Below are 18,004 nucleotides of genomic sequence, written 5' to 3'. Positions count from 1 at the left end.
CATACTGACACAGTTTGTCTTGGCCCTTACCGCACACAGGTAAAACTGCACCACAGGGATGCAAGTCATATATCCCAAGAAAAGGCGGAAGTGGATTTAATATAGCCATCCCTTGCATAAATCATCGGAATGGCGATACTGTTGCGTGGGATGAAAATACGCAGACAAAAACCAACTGGATGTCCTTTCTAGATCAGTTTCAGATTTACCTTCGAGTGACTTTTGCGGACTAGGGAGATTGGTCGAGACAAGTCTGCATATATACAGGATACCCTTGGCATGAGGTGTTGTAGCAGCATTTCACTTATCGGCAAGGGGAACCATAGACTTCGGCGGAGCCATCTACCTTATGCCTCGCTTATGAGACCCGTACGTATGTTTCGCCGTATGGAGCTATCAAAATGCATAAAAGAACCCCATAGGGGAGCTTTCTTGTGGTAGAGGAACATTCAGCCATCGGGACTGTCAAAGGAGTACCCATCTATGGACCTTTGCCTCGTGGATTGACAGGTCCACCGTGGATGAGAACGATCATGTCCACAATCTCGGATATTAAGCTGGAGGACTACTGGATTTCCCCACGACTAGGATTCCTCTCCGACCAGCCAGTGCTGACTGAGTTACCTAACCCTTACTACCGATGTTGGGAACAAATGATTTCTAGCGTCCTTCCAACGGATGGCTGGGTGCTCATCCGAAGGCAGATAGACCAAATGCCGCTTTTGTCCACCAAAAAGCTTCATACGGAGCCCGAGTGGCGCAGGGCCTACACTCTCCTTACCACCCTCGCCCAAGTGTATATTTGGGGAGAGGCGAACCCAAGTGATGTTTGACTCCACCCAGTCTGTGTAAATTAGCAACAGGACAATGCTAACTCCACTGAGCTTATAGAAGCTCCCGCGATCCGTTGCTGTACCGTTGAGGGAGGTAAGCGAACATCTTCGCATAAGCCCCTGCGCCTCTTTTGCTAGCTTTTGCTTGTGGAATGTTGCGCCTGTACCTGGGGTCGTCCCAACGGACCCCGACGCATATGATCCCGACAATCTACACATCATCAATTCGTTTACCGGGACAAAAGATGAAGAGTGGTTTTTCGTCATTTCCGCCTCTATTGAAGCAACCGGGGGCAGAATTATAGCGAGAATGCTGGAGGCGGTAGAAGCAGTCCACCATGACCGCATTCATGTCGTGAACGAGTTCCTCAATGAACTTGCTTCTTGCATAGCTGAGATCTGCCATCTTCTCGAAAGAATGTACGAGAAATGCAACCCATCCGTTTTTTGCCATCGACTACGCCGGTTTTTCAGTGGCAGCAAGGCCAAAGAAGACGCTGGACTGCCGCGCGGAGTCTTCTATGAGGGGACTGACGGAGGGGGTGATTGGCTTCAGTATTGCGGAGGAAGCAATGCTCAAAGCTCCTTGATTCAGTTGTTCGATATTATCCTCGGTGTCAAACAGTCCGGCCCCGGGATTAGAAGAGCATGTACATCCTTCCACCAGGTATGTGGTACCGAAACCCGTCTTCCCCCCAGGACATGACACCTTTCCTTGAATCCTAACCCTTTACGTATAGGAGATGCGACAATATATGCCTGGCCCCCATCGAGATTTCCTTGCCCAAATGGAGAAGTTGTCGAATGTTCGCTCCTATGTCCTGAGTCACCCTCGGCATTCGAACCTCCACAATTCCTACGACCAAGCAGTAGCAGCACTTGCACTTCTGCGACAGAAACACATGATCGTTGCTTCACGGTACATCATTGTGCCGTCCATGAAGCAAAGCCGTACATATTGTCGTGAAGAAATGAAAGGAACAGGGGGGACTGACTTCGTATCCTTTTTGAGGCTTACAAGGGATAATACCTATTCGCGTCTCACAGAACAGGGGTGACCGAAGTAGCTTGTTGCATTGCTAAGGGATACTTACCCATGAAGACATAGATTACCTCATCCACTTGCTATCATGGCCTCCACGATATCAGGATGAATCTCATTCTGTTTTATTTGAAATGTTTCTGTGCCCCATAAAATTCAAAATCTCGTGAAATCGCGAATGTGGTAGTACTACTAGTATCACACTAAATCGTCTTCTAGCATTAGATTAAAAAGAGATTCATAGATTCGTAAAGGAGAGGAGAAAAAAGAGAATTGTGGCTTGTTCTACCAGGTACAGTTTCTGCTTTAGGTACATTTCCACGCGAAGTGGCGGCAGCAAGGGACTTCACACCGCCCCTTTCTGGATGCCGCCTACACGCAAGCCTCAGGAACTTAACCCAACGACCTGCGGGACATTCAACTCTCTGCTGGGAACAGTTGGTACTAGTATTATTGAATTGGACTATAGACATGGAAGAAAATCGACATCATCATCGTCATAGGGGTGCCCATCGCTTAACCTTGATTATCGCGGAGGTATCTCGAAGCCTAGCATTATGTGGCCCCCAATAACAGACTTCAGGAGGCTTTATTGTTAAGGTGAGCATGAAGAACCTTGTTAATGCATTGGAGGATTGCCCGTGTATGGGCGTGTAGGTATGTTTTTTTTTTGTCTCGGATAGGATAGCCGGTAACTTTGGTCAGTGAGTAAGACAACTGATCCTGCTAGCAACGCCAAGGGGTAAAGGTGCCTTAACAGATGCGTCACCCTCCAATCGTCGTATTTCCTCGAAACTGCACGCGGAATAGGAGCTATGAGGCCGCGTAGATGGCGACTCAGCCTTTTACATGGGATGGCATTAGTTTACATATTGGATTCGGCTGTATTCTCCTGCCTGGGGGTAATAATCCTCGGATCTGAAGAAGATCGCATTATATTATCCAAGCTAAGCAGCACGGCGATCCGCGTTCCGGCTCGCTGGCACAGTGGCAACCGAGAATTTACATTCCTCCAGCGTCAGTAGACACAGCATTATCTAGACCGCTTGAAAATGCAATGGTAAGCTTGGCGCATGTGTGGCACTCGACTCGCGGCGTGACGCAAGAGACTTTGAAATAATAAATTATCAGATGCCGACATTGCCGCGACAGTCGTTAGTCAAACGAGTTGGAGAAATTCATCCGCCTGCAACATTGGGGTGTAGACGTGGAAGAGAGACAATCACGCAACAATCAAATAGTTCGATCCTGTCCGGCAGGAAGCCAGTAGGTCTGACGCATGGCAGCGCACAGATGTCTCTGTATGTCTCAATTGCCCGTGTAGGCCTTGACAAGCAGCGGGACGGTCGCCAGTCATGCCCATACTGCTGTATGTCGTACAGTATGAGGCGAGGGGTTTATGCGCCATGTGGCTGGGATGTCTACTCGTGGAAGCTCGCTATTGTCTCGCATGCTTGCAACGGAGCGGAGATTGGAACCTCTTAATGAAGTCCAACAGCAGAGCATGACAAAGTTGAACTTTTACTCAAAAGACGCAGGCCTCCTTTACCCTGCCGTGATTCATCAGAATACCTCTTTCGCCCAGCTCTCATTGTCGCGAAATCAATATGCGCTTGACCATACCTCCGTCTTCGATGGAGGAACCCAAGGGAAAGCTTTCGGAAGAGGAAAATGTCTGTCTCTTCCCCAAGCTCACCCAAGTCGGCCTCCCAGCCCCTGCCAGTGTTGCCATTGAAACGGTGGGCTTGGGGCTTGAGATTTCGCGTGCCATGAATGAGCGGTTCTCATACGACCGCCTACTCGAACTACAAGTTATGCTATCAACAGTATGGGCAATCGTTATCCACAGATTCGTCGAGGCGAATCCGGTTTTCTTCGCCATGGTTATCGATGATGAAGTCTCAGCATCCACCGAATCCTGCCGGAATCTCTGGAAGACTTTGATCGATCCAACAACTTCGGTGGGCGTTCTAAACGACATTAAACGATGGGAAATTTGTCCCCTAGCAGAGCACCACCAAGGTTCTTTCAACACCGGACTCTTCATTCTATCCAAGAATCTGGAGACGGCTCAGGTATGGAAACCTACAATGCCCTCTCAGGGCCTGTCCGCGCATGACTGACTCCACTACTAGATGCTTGACGTCAATCTGGTGGCACAGCCGAAAGGTTCCGAGTTCACACTCGAGCTCGTTTATCAGCCTAAGCATCTGTCCCCTTTCCATGCACAGCACTTGATGAGTGCTGTTTCATCAGCCATTCATGGCGTCGCTTCCGCAGAGCCTAATCGGTCTCTTTGCGATATCAGCCTCTGCACCTCGTCTCAACAGAAGCAGATTCTGTATTGGCAAAATTCGAGACTGAAGGAAGGACCGTCCCTGGCAATGTATCAGATCGTGGCGGAGCTCGCCACTCGACAGCCAGGTGCCCAGGCAGTTCAGAGCAGTAAGAGTGCCCTGACATATCTAGAGTTGGACGATTTATCTTCGCGCCTGGCAATCCACCTCCAAGCCCGCTATAATCTCGCTCCCGGTGCCATGATCATGCTCTGTGCAACCAAGGATGTGTGGGCAGTTGTCGCCATGCTCGCCATCAATAAAACTGGTGCATGTTTCGTTCCGTGCGACGCAAGTCATCCAGTCAGTCGGCGCCAGACAATGGCTGGAAAATGCCAGTCTGAACTAGCTTTGGTTTCACCAGAGCATGAGACCTTATTTCAGGGTATTATTAAAGAGAGCTTTATAATCTCAGAAGCCACCGTTACGAAATTGCCACAGGAGACCAGGGATAGTTGGACTGTGGGAGAACGTTTCCCAGTCGCCCCAAGTACACCAGCATATTGTTTCTTTACCTCTGGCAGCCTCGGAGAGCCAAAGGGCTGTCTCGGGACTCATAGCGCACTTGCGGCCGTCGCCCATCAAGTACCCGCTCTACGCATGGATACCAAAAGCCGAGTGCTCCAATTTGCGAAATTTGGTTTCGGTATCTCATTTATTGAGATATTCTGCACACTCGCTGCTGGAGGTACAGTATGTATTGCGTCGGAACACGAGCGATTAAATGCACTGGATGCAGCGATCCGACGCATGGAAGTGAACTGGGCTTTGATCACTCCAACCTTGGCGCAATCATTATCTCCTGAAGAGATACCAACTTTGAGAAAACTCTTTCTGGGTGGTGAGGCACCAAACGACGATCTCATCTCCCGGTGGCAGTCCAAGGCGTCCTTGTTCCAGGTTTTTGGCACCACGGAGATGGCTGGCGTGACGATGGTGTCCTCGGAGATTACATCGACAGCGCAGCGTAAGATAGTCGGCTTTCCTGCGAATTCACGGATTTGGCTTGTGGAATCCACGGGGAAGGACTCCAATGATACCCGACTGGCTCCAATTGGTGCTGTTGCAGAGCTGCTGATAGAGGGGCCAAGTCTGGCTGAAGGATACCTGGGTGATCCGGTGCGAACTCAAGCCTCGTTCCTCTCACTTCCATCATGGTTGCCTGATGGGTACAGCGGATCGACCAGACTTTACAAGACAGGTGATCTGGTTCGATACAACGGAGACGGATCACTAAGCTATATTGGTCGCATGGGAACCCAAGTTAAACTACGTGGGCAACGGATCGAGCTTGAGGAAGTCGAATGTCACCTCGTCAGACTACTGCCAGGAACACACTCATTCTCCGAGGCTCGACTTGTCATTGCCCTCGTTGTTGAACCTCGTGGAGACGCTGAAAAACGAACCCTGGCGGCATTCGTTCTCGTTCCTCCAAAAGTCAACAGTCCCAGAAGTAGCGACACTGGACGCCTTGAGTTTGTCAAACCAGACACTCCGCACCTTTATGAAGAGTTGGAAGATATTCGTCAGAGGTTGCAAGGAACGCTCCCTAGTTTCATGGTGCCCCAGCTACTGTTTGTGCTAACGGACGTACCACGAACGGTAACCGGGAAGATTGACCGCAGCGGGCTGCAGCGCCAAATTAACGCGCTCCCATATGACGAACTGCGTCGAATTTCAGGCAGGCGAGTGGACATGCAGGTTCCGGGCTCAGAAGTAGAGCACCTAATCCATGCCATAGTCTGTGAGATCCTCGCCATCCGAAGTGACCAGGTCAGCATGCGAGATGACTTTTTCCATCTGGGAGGGAACTCGATGAGTGCCATTAAGCTAGCAGCGGCGGCAAAAAGGAGATCCCTGAAGCTCGTTGTGGCTGATATTTTCAAACACTCGGTCCTCGCCGACATGGCAACCGTAGCCCTCAAGACCAGTAACGGTGTGCATGCCCATACTACCATACATGGTACTACCATCCATGGTGCTCCTACGAAGACCACACTGGAAAGGTTCAAGCTTCTCTCCGAGTACTCCGTCACTCGCGAAGATATCAATGAAGCCGTTGCTACACAGTGCGGCATCTCTTATTCGTCTCTTACGGTGGATGCGTATCCCTGCTCCCCTCTCCAGGAAGGAATGATGTCAATGACAGAGAAAAGTGCGACTATGTATCGGGCACAAGTCGTCTGCAAGCTGCACTCGGGGATCCAGATTGACCGGTTCCAAGCCGCCTGGGAGGGGGTCGTTGAAAACAATGACATTCTGCGGACACGTTTAATCTCGGTCTCCTCCAAAGGTATGTGGCAAATTGTCATCTCTGAGCCTTTCGAATGGGACCGCGATGCGTCTCGGGCAGTTTCCGACTCCATGGGGCTAGGTACACGACTAGTTCGAGCTGCAATAGAGACAAGCAAGGACGGGGCTGTCTTCATCCTCACCATTCACCATGTCTTGTGTGACCTGTGGACCATCCGACTTCTCCTGGATCAGCTGTGGTCTTCGTACGATTCCATAACGGATGGGGTTGCTGGCCCAAACTATTACCGTCCATTCATCGAATATGTCCTGGAGCGATCTCGTGATCCCGCATCTGCGAGCTATTGGAAAGCAAGATTTTCTGGTCTGGAAGCCGAAGCATTTCCTCGCCTTCCACAGCCGGACCTTTCTCCATCCCCTGATGAGAAGACAACATGCCACATCAATCTGCCACCTCTGGTCACAGGAGGCATCACTGTAGCCACCTATCTTCGACTGGCTTGGGCAATGGTTGTTTCCCATCACACCGCCGTTGACGATGTTGTGTTCGGCGAGACGCTGAATGGACGGAGTGGAAGGCTACAAGAACAATCTGACGAGAGCCTCGAGAAGATCGTGGGACCGGCTATTGTCACGGTACCCCAACGCATTCTGCTCGACCCCGAGAGATCGGTTGCCGAAACATTGTCCCTGATTCAGGAGCAGCAAACTCAGATGATCTCTTTCGAACAAGTGGGCCTGCAGCATATTCGACGCCTCAGTCCAGAGGCAGACTGCGCCTGTATGTTCCAGAGCCACTTGGTTTTCCAGCCGGCATGGAAGCCCCCTGGGCAACTGTTTAAGTCTGTGGAGGCTGGTGCTAGTGAGGTTGGTGGCTTCTCCTCATATGCTCTTGGCCTGGAATGCGGTCTCAGCGAGGACGAGAATGAAGTTGATATCACTGCATATTTCGACAGCAGGGTGGTGTCGCGCGCACAAGCTGCACGACTTCTGAATCATCTAGAAATGGTACTGCAGAGCTTAGTACAGGAGCCATACCAGACCATCCGGTCAGTTCCGCATATCACCCCCGAAGATCTAGACCAAATCCATGCCTGGAATGTGACGCTGCCTGATGGCCTGAAGGAGTGTGCACATGAGGCTATCCGCAAGCAGAGCCAGGAAACGCCATCTGCACCCGCGATCCGCGCCTGGGATGGTGATCTTACCTACGAGGAACTCGAGCACTACTCCAATCAGATCGCTGTCGCAATAGTCGATCGCGGTATCCGGCAGGGGTCCTTGATTCCTCTATTGTTCGAGAAAAGTATGTGGATGACGGTCGCGATGATAGGGGTCAATAAGGCCGGTGGTGCATTCGTTCCAATGGATTCGGCACAACCGCTTCAACGGCTTCGTGTTATTGCTGAGCTGACCGAATGCACGGTGATTCTCTGTTCCAAATCAAACACGGAACTGGCGAAGCAGATTTCTCCAAATGCCATTATCCTGCCTGTACCTGGCTGTAGGGAGGGTGGCTCTATCATGCAAGATAGTGGTCAGGGCCTGGTGGACTTGCAGTGTCTACCAAAGGTCCAACCACACGATCTGATGTATGCCGTCTTCACATCTGGCTCCACAGGCACGCCAAAAGGGGTGTTAATTGAGCACGGTTCCTACTGTACTGCGGCGAGAGAGTGTAGCTCCGCGCATGAGATTGACCGGCAATCGCGGATGCTACAGTTCGCCTCGTATAGCTTTGACGCATTCCTCGCGGAATCACTCAACACGTTGGTCGTAGGTGGTTGTGTCTGTGTTCCATCCGAGAAAGATCGCCAGAATGGGCTTGCTAAAGCTATGCGTGAGATGCAAGTCACCCATGCTATGCTCACCCCAGCTATTTCTCGGCTCTTCCGCCACGAGGACGTTCCGTCTCTTCGCTCTTTGATTCTGATGGGCGAAGCAATGCGATCAGCTGATTTCGACTACTGGGGAAGCCACATCCAGCTGTTTAATGGGTATGGGCCCACCGAGTGCACGATCGCCCTCTCGTGCCGCGAGTATCAGGCTGGGGTACATGTAAACGACATCGGCTGGCCGCGTGCTGCCGCAGCCTGGATCATCGATCCACGGAACCCCAATCGCCTGATGCCAATTGGAGCCGTTGGGGAACTCGTCGTCGAAGGCCCGCCAGTAGCAAGAGGGTACCTGAAAAGCCCGGATCAGACGTCCAAGGCATTCATTTCTCCTCCATCATGGCGACCACAAACACACCAGTCCCATCGAATGTACCGAACCGGTGATTTAGTTTCCTACACAGAGGATCGATCCTTGCGAATTGTTGGAAGGATGAACGATCAAATCAAACTGCGCAGCCAGCGTCTCGAGAGGGGTGAGGTCGAGTCACGACTGCGACAGTTCTGGCAACCTCCAGGAGTCGAGGTCGCTGTCGACGTGATTGTTCCGGCTGGTGACGCAGACCGGGTCTCTCTGGCGGCTTTCATCGTCCAGGAAGGCTCGGAGCAAAACAATAGTGACAAGAATGCAGACCATGGAACAGACTGTCGTTCCTTGTGCAGGAATCCAACCGCGGAGTTTTCTCGAGTGGCCACGCAGGTGGAGGCCCAGCTCCAGCAGGAACTGCCACGGTTCATGGTCCCCTCAATTTTTGTCCCGGTATCCCGCATGCCACATATGCCCAGCGGGAAAATCGATCGACCACGGCTTAAACGCGAACTGGAGGCCTCCCCTTGGGAAGAGCTCCGTCGGTATCTCCCAAGTGCGGCCCCCAGTCGACTAGCCACGACGAATGAGGAGCGGACATTGCAGGAGATCTGGGCGCAGGTCCTACACCTTCCATCTAGTAAAGTCGGTATAGATGACAACTTCTTTCATCTTGGAGGGGATTCTGTCAATGGAATGCAAGCAGTGGTGCAGGCTCGTGCAAGGAATATTCCTCATACACTGGAAGAAATCTTCCGCTGGAAGACCATTGCAGCTATCCTTTCCCATCTAACAGGCCGGAAGCATCAAGAGAGACCCCCCCGACACCATGATTCCAACCTGACCAAGACCAACAATCACTTGGAAAGTTTTCGCGGAACGCTGGCGCGCTCTCGGTTGCCGTTTGAAGGTGTCGAGGACATTTACCCATGCGGTCCCATCCAGCAAAACATTCTACTTGTGCATAGCCGACGACCAGCGTTTTATCACGTCGCCTTTACATGGGAAATTCATGATGCGACTGTTGATATGGTCGTCCGTGCGGTTAAGCAGCTTATTGCACGGCATGCTATCTTCCGGACCCGCTTCCTAGAGCCAGACATCGTGGATGGCAGCTTTTTGCAGATTGTTCTTCGCCAGGGACAGCAGGATATCCCAATCAGATCTGTATCGGAAGGGCTCATCGACTTTCCTGGTGATTTCCAGCCCACTGCTCGATGTCCATCGCAGTTCACAATCTATCACAGGGACTGGAGCTCGGTCCATGTCCGCCTGGATATTACTCATGCCCTGTGGGATGGAGGGCCTGCTACCGTTGTTGAGCGGGAGTTAGGTCTTGCGTCTCATAGTAAACCGCTGCCGCCGGACCCCCCTCTTTATCGCGATTACATCTCTTATGTGCAGTCTCAAGACCTTGCGGCCGGCGAAGCTTTCTGGAGCTCCCATATAAAGGACACATCACCCTGTCACTTTCCTTCACTTCGCGCAACTCGCATGTATGAGCCTGATGTACCGCAGGATCTGCACTTTGAGCTCGACCAACATGCAGAGGTCGGTCCTTTTTGTCGGCGTCACAACGTCACCGCTCCCAACATGTTTTGCCTAGCTTGGGGCTTGGTCCTGCGCGCGGTGACATCGATGGATGAGGTGTGTTTTGGGAACGTTGTTTCTGGACGTGACCTACCTCTCACCGGTGCCCTGGAAATGGTCGGTCCTCTGATCAACCTTCTGCCATGCCGGATCAATCTGCGTGAGGGAACGGTGATTGAAACTCTGCAGCGGATCTATCATGACTACGCAGCATGTCTCTCCCACCAAGCATTTCCTATCGCCAACCTCCCGCATTCCAGTGGCCGTTCTGCGCTCACTCTCTTCAACACTCAGCTGTCCATTCGCCGCGCGACGACCGCTTCTCAACCGGGAGAAGAAGCGCCTAAGGCCTGTTTGCGCGCCATCCAGTCGTGGGATCCACATGAGTGTCGGATCAACGTCTATGTAATTATGGAAGAGAGCCGAACGCGTGTGGAGATGAGATACTGGAAGTCGGCTATGTCCCCCGCACAAGCCGCCCTGATCGAGAAATGCTTTTCCGCGGCGGTGTCGCAGATCCTTGCCCACGGCGATCAACCACTGACTGAACTAGGTATACTTCCCCCTGAAGAACAAAAGCGAGTCTGGGAGCCGTCCTTGTCTGCCGCTGTCGTTCGTCTGCGGGAACTGTGGGCGAAGGTGTTAGACATACCCCATCACCTAATTGGAGGAGAGGATGACTTCTTCCGCCTAGGAGGAAACTCAGTCCGTGCCCTCCAGGTGACTGGGTTGGCGCGAGAAGCCGGAATGGATCTCCGGGTGGCGGATGTCTTTACCGCGTCGACTCTGCATGCGATGGCTCGGAGATCGCTAGTGGTGTCACAGTCTGGATAGATAGACGAGCTAGTGGCTGAGATGCAAGCAATGATACTTCCGATTATGAGTATATTGTCTTTACACTTGTGAGCAAATTGTTCTGCTTGCCTTTCTGTTCCCCATAGTCAGTGTTAGCAAGAAGTATATATTTTGGCCATAGAGACCACATCACACCACAGCACGCCCGGATTGGCCGAGATACCTACGATCTCCATGTGAAGCTTCCTTTATAGATGAGGTAGACATTTGGATAAAATCCCGAGACTCATCGTCCCTCATCAGAACGACAGGAATCTAAACCAATGTTGCGCAGAGGACCACGTGATATTGCCCGATGAGGAAAGCCGGCCGAAATTCGGAGTTCCAGCCAAAAGCACCAAGAGACTCCCTACCCACTGTTGGAGCATCAATAATCGGGCTATGGGACCCTTTTACAATACCCCACCATAGCCCTAGGCTATACCAGGGAGATTCGGGATGTCCTCATCATCAACAAACAATGTTCGGCGACCGCGACGCGCTGTCCGACCGTGCGATCTCTGTCGTCTGCGCAAGTCGCGGTGTGTGATTCCCACCGGATCATCATGCTGTACACTCTGTCGGACGCGTCAAACACCTTGCACTTTCGACCGGAAGCCCCCGTCACGACCGTCCCAGAACCGAGGCAGCAGAAGTCCGGGCGGTAATGACCAGTCGCAGGGCTACAATAGCCTACCGGCAAGTCATGTTGCATACCGCGCCTTGGCGCCTAACACAGGAATCACTACGGAGCAGATCTCATCAGCTCCGGAGCCTGCTGAATATTCCGCCCTAGTATCTGGTCCGTCTGGGTTATTAGGGAACGCCCAGGAGCTTCTGGAGGGAACGCGTGTCCCAGATCCAGCCTCTTCTGAACCGTCTGATACCTCATTGGGACTTTGTCGCTCACGATTCGCCGAGTTGTATGGGCTGACCAGTGACATGGAACCTATCCTGATGGTAGGTCCATCTAACCATCTAATTCATGAGGACAACGCTGTGACCCTACTGACTTCGGCAATTTCAGCGTCATCGCCCGTATGACCCTGAAACACATGAGTTCCGACTCGAAACACATAGTATCCGACGCGTCCTCCAGCAAGATATGGGCATGCAATATCCCGTGACATTCCACGTCAGCAGTGACAAGAAAGCCCTTGGGTATCATGCTGAGGCCATCCAGCATGATACGATCGAGCGTTGTGTACAACCGTATGGACCAAGCTTGGTGAAACTTTTCTGGAAAATAGTCCATCCCTATTATCCGATCCTGTATAAGCAGGGCTTCATGGAACGGTACCTACGCTCATACCGCAACGTTCCAGCGCCTCTACTCGGGGCGGTTTACTTGATATCCCTCAATTGGTGGTCATACGACCCTGAATTGAGTAACAAAACCGCCCCCAACGCGTCCTTCCTTCGGGAGGCCGTCATAAATGCCATCCAAAACAGCTACCATCGGCCAAAGCTGTCCTCTATTGAAGCAACCCTTCTTCTACTGCAGTGCAAGCCAGAAGATGCATTGAATCCGGACCACACATGGACTTGGGGATGCACAGGCCAAGCATTATCCGTTGGGGAGGCAATTGGACTGCATCTGGACGCGAGCTCGTGGGACATCCCAGACTGGGAAAAGGGTCTGCGTAAACGTCTTTCATGGGCACTATATGTTCAGGATAAGTGGACCGCGTTGATGCACGGTCGGCCCAGTCATATCCATGACGACAACTGGGGCGTGCGAGATTTGACAGATGATGATTTCTTTGATTTACAGGTTGAGGATCAACCCGGCTTTTCTCCGCTTGAAGGAGATCCGGAGGTTGGAAAACAGGAGTTTATGGCGCTCGTCGCCCTGACCAAGATTCTCAGCGACATCTTAAGCCTCTTGTACACGCTCCGTGCCAGTCAGATCCAGGATACCGTCCAGCTCTATGAGATAGCCCTTCCCATCCTTGAGCGACTGTCCAACTGGCATCAACATCTTTCCCCCTCGCTTCTCATGAGCCAGCGAGCAGTGCGACAACTGTCTGCAAATGGTCTGCTTCCTTTTTTTGCCATGTCCAATATGACTGCTAATTAGGGACCCAGGTTTCATCCACCTTTCATACCACACCCTCGTCCTGACCGTCCTACGAAGAATAATACGATCCACGGCACTTGCACCCCTTTGCTTCGATGTTGCTGTTTTGAACCGGACCCGTACCTTATCAAGCGACGCTGCTGAGGCCGCGATAGCCTTTGTTAAAGCTCTACGACCGGATCATCTTGAAGCCTTTTGGACATTTTGTAAGTGATACAGCTGAGCACCAGGGTCCTTGAACTAAGATACGGTCCAGCATCTGGCTTTGGCTTCTCGTTGATTGGATCCTTTATCACGCTTCTTCTGGTGACATCACGGTCCGAAACGGAGAAGACTCATTGGCGTGAGGCCCTCAATGATTACCTCTGGACCCTGCGTTTGATGGGAAAGGCCAGTGAACCGATGAGTTATGCTGTCAACCGCCTGGAGGGAGCCATTCTTCGGGGAATGGAACATGCGTTGGCCGTGAAGATTGCGCCGACTATTATAGAAACGGATGATCGGTCGAGGCGCCTTGATGTGCCCTCTAACGCGGTTCCCCCGACGGGTCCGCAATCTCCGACGATGGATAGCAGCCTACCTCTACACCCTGCTACTTCCGAGGGAACGGGGGACTGGGTCACACTTTTCATGAACGAGGACCTAATCAACCTCGATCTTAGCCAATTCGACTGGCTGGGCGGGGGCAGATCAGATTTAGTACCTTGATCTATAGGTATACATGCATGCTTAATTTGATGTCTATCATGCGACGGCTAGAGTGATGTCCTGAAAAGTGGTCTCTCCATCATCCACGAACATTCCGAGTCGCGTGTTTGGGTCCCTTGTTTGCAGGCGATAGCTCAGCACTCTCCCTCCAACGAAGATCTCAACCGTTTCCCCAGTAACGAGAACTTGAACCAAGTCGTCTTCACAGATGGCTACATTGTCATGCCTAACCAGTTCTGGCCCGTCTGCTTCGCGAGGGAGGTACAGTTTATACTGGTCAGCCCAAAAGTCGTCGAGCGCGGGCGGGCAGTGCGAAAGCGATACGGTGAAGGTCAACTTCGCGGACTCGATCGCGCTGGGACTGAAGCGCAGCCAATAGCCAGAAAGGTCCAAATCAGTGTTCAACAAAACACCGAAAGATGCCGTATGCTTCGCTGACAACACTTTGAAAGACAAGCGATAAGCTTCCGGGGCGCTTGATTCTATGGCCAAGGCATCAGAGGCGAGGAACTGCGTCTTAACTCTTCCCTCAGACACCAGATGAAGCGATGCAACATTATGCGGTGGATTGCTGCCAAAAATATCCTCCAGCCCTTCCGATAGTGGCTCCATCCGGAGAGACCCGTCTGAGTCTGCAAAAACCTGCCGGGGGAAGGCCATGTCGCCACCCCACATCCACTTGTTATCGCTGGAACAGCGATCAGCAATCCAGCCAAAGTAGATGCGTTTGGACGGATCGCCAGCCTTCGGACAGGACTTTGCTGCGTACCATCTCCTGCCGTCCCATCGACCGCTCGATCCATCCGTAGGCTTGCGAAATGGACCCCGTGGAGAGTCCCCTACGCGATAGACTGTTCCCGCGTCCGGGGAAGAAAATCTGGAGTACACAAGATACCACTTGCCATTCGGCAGTGTAAACAGCTCCGGGCACTCCGGACAGAACATGTCATTGGGAGCGAAGAATGGTTCAGCCTCCAAATTCCACTGCATCAGATCCGTGGATGTCAACAAGGCCAGACACCCGCGCGTCCAGTACGGGCCTGTGGACAGTCTGGTCGCCACGAGCATCCAATATTCCCGTTCTTTGTCGTTGAAAAGAACATATGGGTCACGGAAATCAATGTCCTCAAAACAAGCAAGATTTCCAACCGTCTTTGGGGTTATCGATATGGCCGTCGGGGATTTGACGAAGGATGACGCCTCAAGGTCCGACGCAACCGCATGAACAATGACTTGCTTTCCGTCCAAAGAAAGGTTGTATCCCGTGTAGAAGATGTGCATAGTCCCATCTGGACCTAACACAGCGGAACCGGTCCAAGCGCCGTCGGCATCATGATCACTTGGCTTTTCCCCCGGAACGATCGCAGGAAGGCGGTCTCTTTCCCATGCGATAAGGTCACGCGAACGAAGATGCGACCAGTATGAACGAAGTCTTTCCGGATGGTGAACGGTGCCAGGCGGAGTGGTTAGGTGGAAAAGATGATACTCTTCGTCAACGAGGATTGGAATAGCATCTGCTGCCCCTTGGGTCCTTGTAGGCCGCCTGAAGCGTAAAAGGGACATCGATGCAGCGGATGGCATTGTTGCGATGGAGGTTCATCTGTCGGCTTTCATGTCTACCTGGAAGTGCCAGACGCCCTGGCATATTTCTAATATGGTTCTTCCCCCGCTTCGTCCTCCCTCCCCGCATCAGCCTGATCTTCTCATGCCGGCCGTGTTTCGGGCCGCCGCCGAAGCCGTTTTTTTGATACTGTTCAGGGCGAAGATGCCGCCTTGGCGTTCCTCGTCCAATCGGCATGCGCCATTTGGTGCGCATCGGCATCTTCCGTGGGGAAAAGTTTGGCGCAACAAGCTCTCCATGCGGCAGGCAAATGCGGAGGAACGGGGTGGTATGCGTTATCAGGGAGGATGATCTGGGGATGCACCATTTGCCGCCTGCAGTATATTAATTAGCCTCCTTGCTCCCCAGGTCGGACTCCATGATCGCCACGATCCCATGCGCTCGGGATACTGTCTCTCCCTCTGTGTTCATCAATTCATCGGACCAGGACGAGGACATCTCGCTCTTCCATCATCGCCATGATCCCTTTCAAACATTTCTACGCCTGGCTCTTTTGCGCCTTCGCCTCCCTAGGAGCTTGTCTCTACGGTTACGATGGCGTCTACTTTACAGGCGTCTCTGCCATGGACGTCTTCGCTCGGCATTTCGGTACCAGGCAGCCTGATGGTTCCTATGCTATCGCTGCAGGTGATCTATCCCTCATGACATCGGTCATTAATATAGGCGAGCTCGTGGGCTCGCTGACGGCAGCTCCGCTGAATGATGCGATTGGGCGGAAGGGTGTCTTTCTCGTTGCGTCCATCATGGTGATCATTGGCGTGGTCTTGCAATTGGCTACCGATCACAAACAGTCCATGATCATCGGAGGCCGCATTCTACTTGGCTACGGGGTCGGGAATTTTTCCGCTACCTCGCCGCTCTACATTGGGGTAATCTCTTCACCACTGACAGCATAGTATTGGCCACGTTCTGACACTGGACATTAGGAAATTGCACCGACTACAATCCGCGGCCCGCTCCTCATGTGCTGGCAACTCGTCCTGTCGATCTCGCAGATCATTGCAGCTGCTATCAACCGTGGTACGGAAGGGGCTAACACCACCGCCGCCTATCGCATTCCAATGGCCGTTCAGCTCATCTTCCCATTGCTTGTCCTTGCCTTCCTCTGGTGGGTTCCGGAATCCCCCCGTTGGTTACTCCGGAAAAGGAAGGCTGAAGCCGCCAAACGGTCCCTCTTACTCGTCAACCAAGACAACAAAAGCTATGTTGTTGATGAAGACCTTACAGCCCTTCGAAATGACCTGGAATCAGAGGATCTACTTGCTGAACAATCTTCCTGGAAGGACCTTCTGCTGGACCCGATTGAGCGTCGGAAGACTATATATTCTGCAGGAGCGTTAGTCGCCCAGCAAATTAATGGGATCCAGTGGTTCTACTACTTTGGCACGGTCTTCTCCAAGGCAATCGGTCTCTCTGACCCATTCCTCATGACCCTGATTGTTTTCATCATTCAGGTGGTCGTAGTGTTCCTTGCGGTTCTTTGTGCCAATAGGCTTCCAAGGCGGCCCCTGTTATTGATCACTACGACTATCATGGGGATATCTATCTTCGTGGTGGGCTGTTTAGGCATTCCTGGCAGCGATGTCTCGCCAACCTTTGGCAAAGTGATCATCAGCTTTGTCATAATCGAAATCACCGCCTTCAACTTTGCTTGGGGACCCCTAGGATGGACCATAGTATGTTTTTTTCTCCATTCATGGCGAGGTAAATGGTTCCTAACAGTCGCAGGCGTCGGAAATGGCGGTTGGTCGAAACCGAAATAAAATCTACGCAGTCGCAGTGGCTTGTTTCTGGGTATGTACAACGACCATTTCCCATCACTACATGGTGTCCATGGCTGATAGATCCTCTCAACCTCTAGATTACCGTTTGGGCCATCGTCTTCACCCTTCCGTATCTCTATTATTCGGCCGACCTCGGCCCGAAGACTGGCTTCGTGTACACTGGTCTTTGCGTCATTACCCTTGCTTACGTCTATTTTTGCGTCGGCGAGGTCACTGGGCGCACGATGGAGGAAATCAACTGGTTTTTTATGAACGGGATTCCTGCTCGAAAATGGCGTGAACAGCCCCGACCCGTCATCGGCAACCCAGCCGAATCAGGTCGAAGTTCCAAATTTGACACGGAGAAGGAAGAAAGGGTTGAGGTTGAGCTTTCCACTCCTTAATCTTTATTGTTTCAAAGATGTATCATTGTCTACGGCTTTCTACCGAATAGGAGGAATTCATCTCGGCCACGCTGACACTCAGGTCATCCGGTGGGAGCGAAGTAGATTCAAGCAGCACTATGTAGAAACGGCCATATGCCATACTGTGAGGACACACAGGTGATCGGATAAGCTTCACATCTGACCTTTTCCCCCATAAAGCCTGAAATGATTCAAAAATTGAGCTAGAGGTCACTTCGCCGGGCAAGCTGCCTCGGCTACACACGACCCGTCCTAGAGAGAACAAGTACCGTTAGTCCCGGCATGAGTAGCATAGAGATATGAAAGGAACATACAAC

The 18,004-nt window shown here is 52.1% G+C and overlaps 5 protein-coding genes across 5 annotated transcripts; 4 read left to right on the top strand and 1 right to left on the bottom strand.

Moving 5' to 3' along the window:
* Positions 1-533: 533 nt before the first annotated feature.
* Positions 534-1,987, top strand: ATEG_07359 (indoleamine 2,3-dioxygenase; the record flags this gene model as incomplete). Its single annotated transcript, XM_001210045.1, has 4 exons — positions 534-827; positions 892-1,500; positions 1,574-1,752; positions 1,942-1,987. 4 exons carry the CDS (start codon positions 534-536, stop codon positions 1,985-1,987), a joined length of 1,128 nt encoding a protein of 375 aa, XP_001210045.1.
* A 1,495-nt stretch (positions 1,988-3,482) lies between these two features.
* Positions 3,483-11,090, top strand: ATEG_07358 (uncharacterized protein; the record flags this gene model as incomplete). The annotated part of the gene is made up of 2 exons (XM_001210044.1): positions 3,483-3,950; positions 4,011-11,090. The coding sequence occupies 2 exons, from the start codon at positions 3,483-3,485 to the stop codon at positions 11,088-11,090; spliced, it is 7,548 nt and encodes a 2,515-aa protein (XP_001210044.1).
* A 942-nt stretch (positions 11,091-12,032) lies between these two features.
* ATEG_07357 (fungal specific transcription factor domain-containing protein) lies at positions 12,033-13,170 on the top strand (the record flags this gene model as incomplete). Its single annotated transcript, XM_001210043.1, has 2 exons — positions 12,033-12,050; positions 12,118-13,170. 2 exons carry the CDS (start codon positions 12,033-12,035, stop codon positions 13,168-13,170), a joined length of 1,071 nt encoding a protein of 356 aa, XP_001210043.1.
* Positions 13,171-13,914: 744 nt separating this feature from the next.
* Positions 13,915-15,459, bottom strand: ATEG_07356 (uncharacterized protein; the record flags this gene model as incomplete). Its single annotated transcript, XM_001210042.1, has 1 exon — positions 13,915-15,459. One exon carries the CDS (start codon positions 15,457-15,459, stop codon positions 13,915-13,917), a length of 1,545 nt encoding a protein of 514 aa, XP_001210042.1.
* A 498-nt stretch (positions 15,460-15,957) lies between these two features.
* Positions 15,958-17,666, top strand: ATEG_07355 (sugar porter family MFS transporter; the record flags this gene model as incomplete). Its single annotated transcript, XM_001210041.1, has 4 exons — positions 15,958-16,368; positions 16,426-17,175; positions 17,228-17,293; positions 17,361-17,666. The coding sequence occupies 4 exons, from the start codon at positions 15,958-15,960 to the stop codon at positions 17,664-17,666; spliced, it is 1,533 nt and encodes a 510-aa protein (XP_001210041.1).
* Positions 17,667-18,004: the final 338 nt, after the last annotated feature.

The sequence above is a fragment of the Aspergillus terreus genome, genomic scaffold, assembly GCF_000149615.1.
Source record: "Aspergillus terreus NIH2624 scaffold_10 genomic scaffold, whole genome shotgun sequence".
NCBI lineage: Eukaryota > Fungi > Ascomycota > Eurotiomycetes > Eurotiales > Aspergillaceae > Aspergillus > Aspergillus terreus.
Note: the sequence above shows the minus strand (reverse complement) of the source record. Positions and strands in the feature narration are given on the sequence as shown.